This window comes from Henckelia pumila, chromosome 4 (genome assembly GCF_033568475.1).
Source record: "Henckelia pumila isolate YLH828 chromosome 4, ASM3356847v2, whole genome shotgun sequence".
In the NCBI taxonomy this organism is placed as follows: domain Eukaryota; kingdom Viridiplantae; phylum Streptophyta; class Magnoliopsida; order Lamiales; family Gesneriaceae; genus Henckelia; species Henckelia pumila.
In genome coordinates, this window is record NC_133123.1 from 78,369,844 (window position 1) to 78,377,992 (window position 8,149).

The 8,149-nt window shown below is 36.6% G+C and overlaps 2 protein-coding genes across 4 annotated transcripts; one reads left to right on the plus strand and one right to left on the minus strand.

Annotated features, from left to right (window-relative positions):
- The first annotated feature begins 478 nt into the window (after positions 1–478).
- On the plus strand, positions 479–2,959 carry LOC140864915 (uncharacterized). Of its 3 annotated transcripts, XR_012144412.1 has the most exons (4): positions 479–1,359; positions 2,322–2,404; positions 2,510–2,615; positions 2,709–2,959. XR_012144412.1 is itself a non-coding variant. In XM_073269326.1 (2 exons), exon 1 carries the CDS (start codon positions 529–531, stop codon positions 1,336–1,338), a length of 810 nt encoding a protein of 269 aa, XP_073125427.1. In that variant the 5' UTR covers positions 479–528; the 3' UTR covers positions 1,339–1,359; positions 2,322–2,657. The 3 variants fall into 3 exon arrangements, 1 of the variants encoding a protein (XP_073125427.1); XR_012144411.1 differs by having other exon boundaries at positions 2,322–2,615; positions 2,709–2,956; XM_073269326.1 differs by lacking the exon at positions 2,709–2,959 and having other exon boundaries at positions 2,322–2,657.
- Positions 2,960–3,139: 180 nt separating this feature from the next.
- LOC140866371 (carotenoid cleavage dioxygenase 8 homolog B, chloroplastic) lies at positions 3,140–6,515 on the minus strand. The gene is made up of 6 exons (XM_073271348.1): positions 6,143–6,515; positions 4,966–5,709; positions 4,683–4,876; positions 3,776–3,965; positions 3,586–3,688; positions 3,140–3,513 (listed from the first exon to the last, which is right to left on the minus strand). Exons 1-6 carry the CDS (start codon positions 6,452–6,454, stop codon positions 3,368–3,370), a joined length of 1,689 nt encoding a protein of 562 aa, XP_073127449.1. The 5' UTR covers positions 6,455–6,515; the 3' UTR covers positions 3,140–3,367.
- Positions 6,516–8,149: the final 1,634 nt, after the last annotated feature.

The window sequence follows — 8,149 nt, forward strand, 5'->3', positions numbered from 1 at the left end:
GTATTGTCCTGATAATCATTTATCTATGCATATCAACTAATTGGTTTTCAATAATACAATGTTTAATATCATCAAGGGCGGAGCTAAGTGTATTGTTCAAAATTTTTTTGAAAATTTTTATATATTAATTTTGATTAATTTTTGTTTAATTTTATTTTAGTTCGAGTAATTTAATTCAAAAAATTAAAGTAATGGAGGACTTAAAATTTTAATCGTGATAGATTGATAATTCTGATTTGGTCATTGAATATGATAGCATCAAAATAATATTATAAGCTTCCACAATTTGTTTCGTTTATTTAATTTGGTTTCAGTTATTTTATTAAGAAACCAGTCGAACAAACAAATAAATTGATTTTTTTTCAATATAATTTCGTTTTTATAAAATTCTGTTTTAAAATTTTTATCTTGTTTATATTTTGGTAATTTATTTATTTATATATATAAAAAGAAAACACAGTTTCATTCATAGCGACATTTGAAAACCTTTCCTCCAAAACCCTAAACCCCCTTTTTCTCATTTGCACAATGTCAATGTCCAAGAGTTCAAAATTGCTTCAGTACATCAATTATCGCATGCGCGTTACCATACAGGATGGCCGCCAGCTCGTGGGCAAATTCATGGCGTTTGATCGGCACATGAATCTCGTTCTTGGTGATTGCGAAGAGTTTCGTAAGCTTCCCCCGACCAAGGGATCCAAGGAAGAACGCGAAGACCGCCGTACTCTCGGCCTCGTGCTCCTCCGTGGTGAAGAAGTCATTGCACTCCAAGTCGAGGGCCCTCCGCCACCCGACGAGTCTCGCGTCAAGTCAGCCGCTGCTAATGCTGTTTCTGGTCCTGGAATCGGTCGTGCTGCTGGCAGAGGCGTTCCTACGGGACCGTTGATGCAAGCTCAGCCTGGACTTGCTGGGCCCGTTAGAGGAGTTGGTGGACCTGCTCCCGGGATGATGCAACCCCAGATTTCACGTCCGCCGCAGATTTCTGTGCCGCCGATGTCTTATCCACCACAGCCTCCGGTCGTGCGTCCCCCTTCCGTGCCTCCTCCAGGTGGGTTCCCTGCGAGGCCGGGGATGCCCGGAATGCCAGGCGCACCCATGCCGTTTCCTCCGCAATTTAGGCCTGGTGCTCCACCTGGTCAGTTTGCTCCACCTCCACAGTTTGGACAGAGGCCACCAATGATGCCACTCCCTCAGATGATGAGGGGCCCTCCGCCACCACCGGGGCCACCGAGACCTGGAATGCCTCCTCCTCCTGGCGGACAGGTTCCTATGTTTGGTCCCCCAAGGCCTGGAATGCCCCCTCCCCCAAATGCTCCCCCGCAGCATCAGCAGCAGTGATGGTAGTAGTGATTTCCTTGGGTGAGTCAGGTTTTCCAAATGTCTGGAGAATGCTGCTTGTATGTTTAACGCTTGTATTGGTATTTGGGGAGGTATTTAACTTTTTGTCAGTTTTATAAAATGGCTTCATTTTGGGCTGCATATGAAATCAGCTATCTATCACTAAGTTGCAACCTATGTCTCCGTTAACATTAGCAAAATATGACACCTTCATTTGCTTGCTTAATCTTGCTTAAGTATTGTATTCTTATTTCTAGTTTGACAAGTTACTTGTCCTTGGACTCATTCCGGGAAGCCGGGAACAGGACTCTGGTACAGTTGAAAATTTAAAACATGAACAATGCAGTCTGCAGCAATTTATTCACCAAATTCAGGCATGGAAAAAGTACTAACCCTGGAAAATGAAATGTTTTCAAGATTTCAAATAATTAAGTTGTCCTCCAGCCCGACTCAGAAGTTGGTTGAAGATAATGATTGAATTTGAGTCTCCTTGAGAAAAAATTGTGCTCTTTCATAAGAGATGGTGATGTGTCTCCCTGAGCTTTCCTCGCTACTTGCCTACTTGTGTATTCAATATATTTCCATCTGTGACATATCAAGTCTCTCGCCTCGTCCCTGTTTCCTGTGATTTCTCCGTGTTACACCTACCGTGCTCCCGCATATCTAGGAAAATATGGAAAATCGATAATAAAAAAGTGTGCCCCGAAGTATCAAGATATATTGTTTATTTTCCAAATGTTAATTCGATCTGTTATTATCAATTTTTTTGTTTACGGTCGGTTATGTTATCATGTATGAATCTGCATCCTCCTATAGCTGCGCCACACCCGTCACTGTTATAGTGTAAACACAAGTCTATGTGCTGAGTTGATGGTGGCATTCTGATGTAAATGCATCGAGCTGCTTTACTTATTCAGTTTATAGTACTGTTAGCAGTTAGCAGTTTCTGTTTTGAAGTGATTATTGGATGGCTTGCTTATTAGGTTCATTCTGATCTACCGCAACATTGACGCCTGGAAGCTTGATCTCATATTCTGCCAGAGGCTTTCTCGAGTCCGGTGGTTAAGTTCTGTAACAATTATCACGCGAAGCATTCATTACCATGGGTAGTTTGGAGATTTTATGGTTTGTAATGGTACTAATGAGTTGATTTTTTTGGGAATTAAAATAGATTTCCTTGTGCTGGATTTGAACTGTGAGAGTGTTTACATGGATGATCGGTGCAGATACTTAAATTTTACCTTCCATCACTGACCGCATGTTCTTGCTCTTTACAGGTGATATGATATGATATTTTCTTATGGACAAAACTAGTCTATTTGATCATGCAACTAATGGCTTTACTTAATTGTTGTTTCCTGTACATGTAGATGAATGCATATATAGAAGTTCCCTCCACAAGTAGGTATGCACATACTTGAACCAATGCTTGGACATAGAAAATTGTGTCCACGTCGTGATTAAGCTGTTCTAAGATCCATGATATTTGGGTTGCTCTATATATCTTTCTAGTATTTTAATGATCTGTATATGTTGCTTTTATTCTCAAAAAATGATCTGTATTTGTGGTAGAATGACCTATATCTGGGAAGAAAGTTTTCTCATTGCAAAATTTTTCTAGACCCCAATGGACCAAGGTGTGCCACATTTACCTATGCATACCAGCAACAATCTCTCTGTTTTCATACGCTTTTTTCTACCGAGTCAATAAATGTGCTGGTCTCTTTGGGATATGCAATATATTTTTGCTAATCGAAACTTTCATACAATGAAATTTACATATGACAAACTATTGTGACGATATAGAACAAGTGCTGCCTATACTGCAATGAAATTTACAATATAGAACAAACTATTCCAAGGAGAAGATACGTAACAAGTGCCTCCTGCATTCAACCCTTCTTACATCTTATTATTGGTGACTTTCATATTAATAACGTGGTAAAATGTACCGAATTGTGATTGAAATCACCAACACTTGGACGTACGAGAAACAGTACTATATCACGAGTGCTTTTTCGCAAGTTCTTCATTTCTTAGGAACCCAACATCCATGTAGTCCATATGGAAGACCATACGGGAACTTTGCTCGAGCGATTTCTTCGAACGTTGACCCATCGAGAAGTAAAGCATATCCTTCCCCGTTTTTGTCGCTGATCATTGAGATTACGACTCCTATTCGAAACACAGGTAGCCATTTAGAAACTCGAAGGAATGCATATACAAAACAGAATTAATTCGTCTCACCATCGTCTTCCTCTGTGGCACCGGGGCGTGCTACAAAGAAAGGTTCGGAGGGTATGGAACCCTCGTCGCACCAGTTCTTCGCCTTTTTCTCCAACAAGTCAATCTGAACAAATTACAAATATCAAAATCAGCAAAAATATATATGAATATTCACATAGGGAATCTGTATTGTGAAATAAGAGAATATGACCTTGGTAAGAGTGTTGGGGAAGTTGCAAGGCCTTTTAGCACCACAAGCATAGGCATATCTATATTTTTTGCCCAAATAATTAGCATTTATACTGCACATATCCATCCCTTTCCCATGCTCATTTGGTTCTAAAGCTGCCTCTAGACTCCCATATGGGCTTCCATCCATTGGAATTCTGAATCTTCCAACCCTAATCATTCAAATTAACCAGTTAAGCACTGTTCGGTTCATCATACATGAATTTAAAATATAAAGATAACAATGATTATTAATTAATCAATGTGTTATTTTTCATACCAAACGATGTCTTAATCTCATTTTGAAATTTTATAATATAGTTATATGAAAAGGGCAACTCTCAAATTAACGATCTTGAATAATATAAATATCAATCGATGATCAAAGATTAATGCAGAATTATTAGATTTAAAATTATATATATTGTTGATTAAGTTATGGCATAAAATTATATACGTACACGTAACGTCTTCTTGATTGCTTACAATGTAATATATATATATATATATATATATATATATATATATATATATATAATAGTAAAGGCCATGCATGCAGAGCATCAAAGATTACGTATGGGGCAGCAAATCCAATAGCCCGATCGCTTTCACCGTGGAAGAATATTGATCGAAAGTGGTGTGGTGGGAGCATTTTTCATAATTAGTCAAATAATAATATTATTATTATTAGTATTATTTTTGTAATTAATGGAAGCAAAGGGCCGAATCTGTGCCGGCCATTGAGGATCAGCACGACCCCATTCTGTTTTATACGCAAGCAATTTTGTATTATTACGTACTTTGGAATTTCAAAATATCTCACACACATTATATATTTTATATAAAAAAAAATTTTAATTGGGTTTCCGTCAAATAACTTGTCAATTTACCTAGCGTCGGGCAAGACGTCTTGGCCGGAAAAGGATCGGAGATTCTGTAGGATGAGCTTCTGCAAGATGGTGGTGTCGGCGTTGTGTTCGCAGCAATCGGCGATGACCGCGGTTACTCTCCCTTCTTCGTCTTTCTCTTCGTATGCGTTTATGAAATGGAATGTCACGTATAATGGAACTTCTACACTTGCCACCTTCATTTCATTTCATATATATGTTAATTCCAAAAAATTAAAAAAAATAGTCCATTTTTTCATATATATAATTAAAATTAGGTACTTACAATCTTGCCACTAGCCTTGCACATAACGTGCATGTAAGCTTTGGACTCGGGATGCCACTCGAACTTGAAGAGTGGCGTCGGCTCCGCCTTGAGCAAGTTTTGTGCGCAATACCTAAGCGGCATCTCCGGCACCACCACGTAATGCTCCGTCACGGGGAAAGAATGGACCCAACCAGGTGACGGCCCGCCCCGACAGCTGACCCGACCGATGAACCTCCTCTCGTTTGTACCCGGATCCATCCTCGCCACCGAGTATCCCGGATTTATCAAGTCCGGCAACAGCGTCACGAATTCGGTATCCGTTACAATCGGATGTGCCGAATGAATCAATCCCCCCAAGTTATCGCTGTATTCGAATTTCCCTATAGTATCCAACGTATTCGGATCGATGACGATGGACCCTTTAATGGTTTCGGTCAGGCAAACGACCCGCCCATCGCCGAGTTTTACGACACCGGTGTTGGCGTTATCGGTCAACGATGCACCGGAGAAGAGTTTGGCGAGGTCCCCTATGTAGGATAAGAAGCTGTCCGTTTTGGGGGCTTCGGAGAATTCGCGGTAGCAGAGTTTGTTGTTCTTTTTGGCGGCTTTGTAGGCTTCGGACTCGACCTGGCGGTGGCCCATTACGAGGCGGCCGTTGTCGAAATGGAGGCGGACTAGGGTGGCATAGCCGTCGAAGAGGTGGCGGAAGTTGTAGTCTCCGATGTGCCAGAGGCCGGGGCCGTTCCTTAGGTATGTTCCACTCTGCATGGAACCAAGTGGTTATGATAATAATAATAATAATCAATTAATTTAATAATTGTAATATATATAAAATAGTTAACCGGTATTATATGGTCATATATAGATTGGCTTTACATGCATAAAAAGTTTAAATTGGAATGAGACATGCATCCCATGTAATCTTCGCCTACCTTGTTTTTTTAAGAGATTCACCAACCAAATAATTCATAAATATGATATCATATTATTCACACACTTGTTTACATGTTTTTCTTTTTGATTCAAATTAAATATATGTTACCGATAATTATGCATAAAATTTTAATTTTCGAATTAAAAATAACTAATAATAATTCTAATATAAGTTGTGCTAGCTCCGAACAAGTGATCACAAGTGAATGAATATACATGTGTAAGAACTAAGAACAAAATTTAATTTATATATATTACGTACCAGCCATAAGGGGATTTCTCCTTGAACATCAAGCTCTCCTTCCCATCTCTCCTGCTTTACGCTTGTCCATGCAACAAGCTTCTGATCATTTCCCCGAACTTGATCGGTCGGAGCGGCGACTGTCGGGGGTTTTGTTGCAACATTCGTAACAGTTAAGCTCCGATTTTTAACTAATTTCATCGTTTTCTCAGAAACATCAACTGTTTTCTTGAAAGACGATTCATCGTTTATCAGACTATAAGATTTATTTGAAACTGGAATTTTGATAGAATAATCGTGTGGTTTGATGGTAGATATTACGAGGGAAGCCATTGATTTTAGGAGTTGAAAGAAGATGGTCGATCGGCTTGAAATTAGAGAGAGTGCCCTTTTTTTTTTTCTTGTGTGAGGAAAGATATATAGGAGGTTCAAATCACACACATATATATAGGAGGGGTGTACATATGCAGTATATATAGCCATTTCAAGTCATAAAATGAGAAAATAACTTTTTTTTTTATTCACCAATTAACTTGTTCTGATTTAATCTAATTTGATAAACTAATTAAGCATTCAAATTTTGATTTATTAACTTTTAGTTTTTGTCTATCTTAGTCTAGTTGTTGAAGTGAGTTTGAATAAGAGTCAGTAATGTTTCGTGTTATGTAAAAAAAAAAAAAAAATCACTGTTATCGAATAGAAATTTACCAAACTTTAAATACTAACCAAAACTCAAAATGAAGAAATTTAATGGACCAAAAAATAATTCCTAATAAATTATCAGATGAACTAAAATTTTGAAATATTTTTGTACTCGAATATGACAATAAATAATCAAATAAAGGGGTTTAAGAGACTGGCTATTCTCATATTTTTGTAGCATGAAAACATATATAGATATACATGCAAATAATAAAAAATTATATGAAATAGTGTTAAATATTATTTTTTGAATATAAATAGACTTAGATATTTATATATAACAATGATTCGAAGAGTGGTGGAATCTTGATTGTTGGAATTCCATGATACTAGAAGACAGACTACGTTATTGTTGGAATTAATGGGGTTCCAATTCTTTTTTAATAAAATTAAATGTCAAGACATTGGCACCTTCCTCAAAATAGATCCTTCATTCTCAATCGGTATTTTCATATAAAAGGTTAACACTTTGTATGCTACTAGTCCACTTACTTTAATTTAGGGTTACCCTTTTCAGTTATATTAATTTCTTACTTTTGAAAAGGAAAATATGATATTTCTAACAATATAACCCTATCCTTTTCAGCTATATAATTAATTTCTTACTTTTGAAAAGGAAAATATGATATTTCTAACAATGTAAAAATTTCAAAAACGATGTCTTTGTTTTTTTTTAGTTAAGTTAAATGAAAATCACTCATTATGCTTAAAAAAACATATGTCTCAAAAGTTTTGGTTCAATTATTATATCTAGTCATTTATGCTTTAATATATATATATATATATATATATATATATGTCTCAAAAGCTTTGTTCAATTACTATATTATACAAGAAATATTTAGTTTCACCCAGTGCAATACTTGTTTTATGCTAAAGAGTGAACTGTAGCTTGGCTAATTAATTTTTGGAAATTGCTACCTGTGTACACGTAGTGTATTACACGTTCGTTTTGATGTTACAAAATAGTTCCTAGATTTATTTGAAAAATAATCTTTCGAAAAAGCATGTCATGAGATAATTATATAATTTTAAGTACAATGTGTGCTCCATTGTGTGACCCTCCGTAAACATATAGCATGCATGAACCTTAATTTTTAGTAACATCACTAGGATTTAAAATTGTTTGGATGAAATTAAAACAAAGTTTATAAATAGAAAGACATTTATCTTTCATTTTGTGTTGTATGCATACTTCAATTTGTGAATAACTAACAATATCATTCATCTTTTTCTAATAACGTGAAAATATCATTTTCACCTAAAAATAATATTTTTCTTGTTGGCAATTTTGTTATTCCAAAAGGCTTTAAACATAAAATTAAA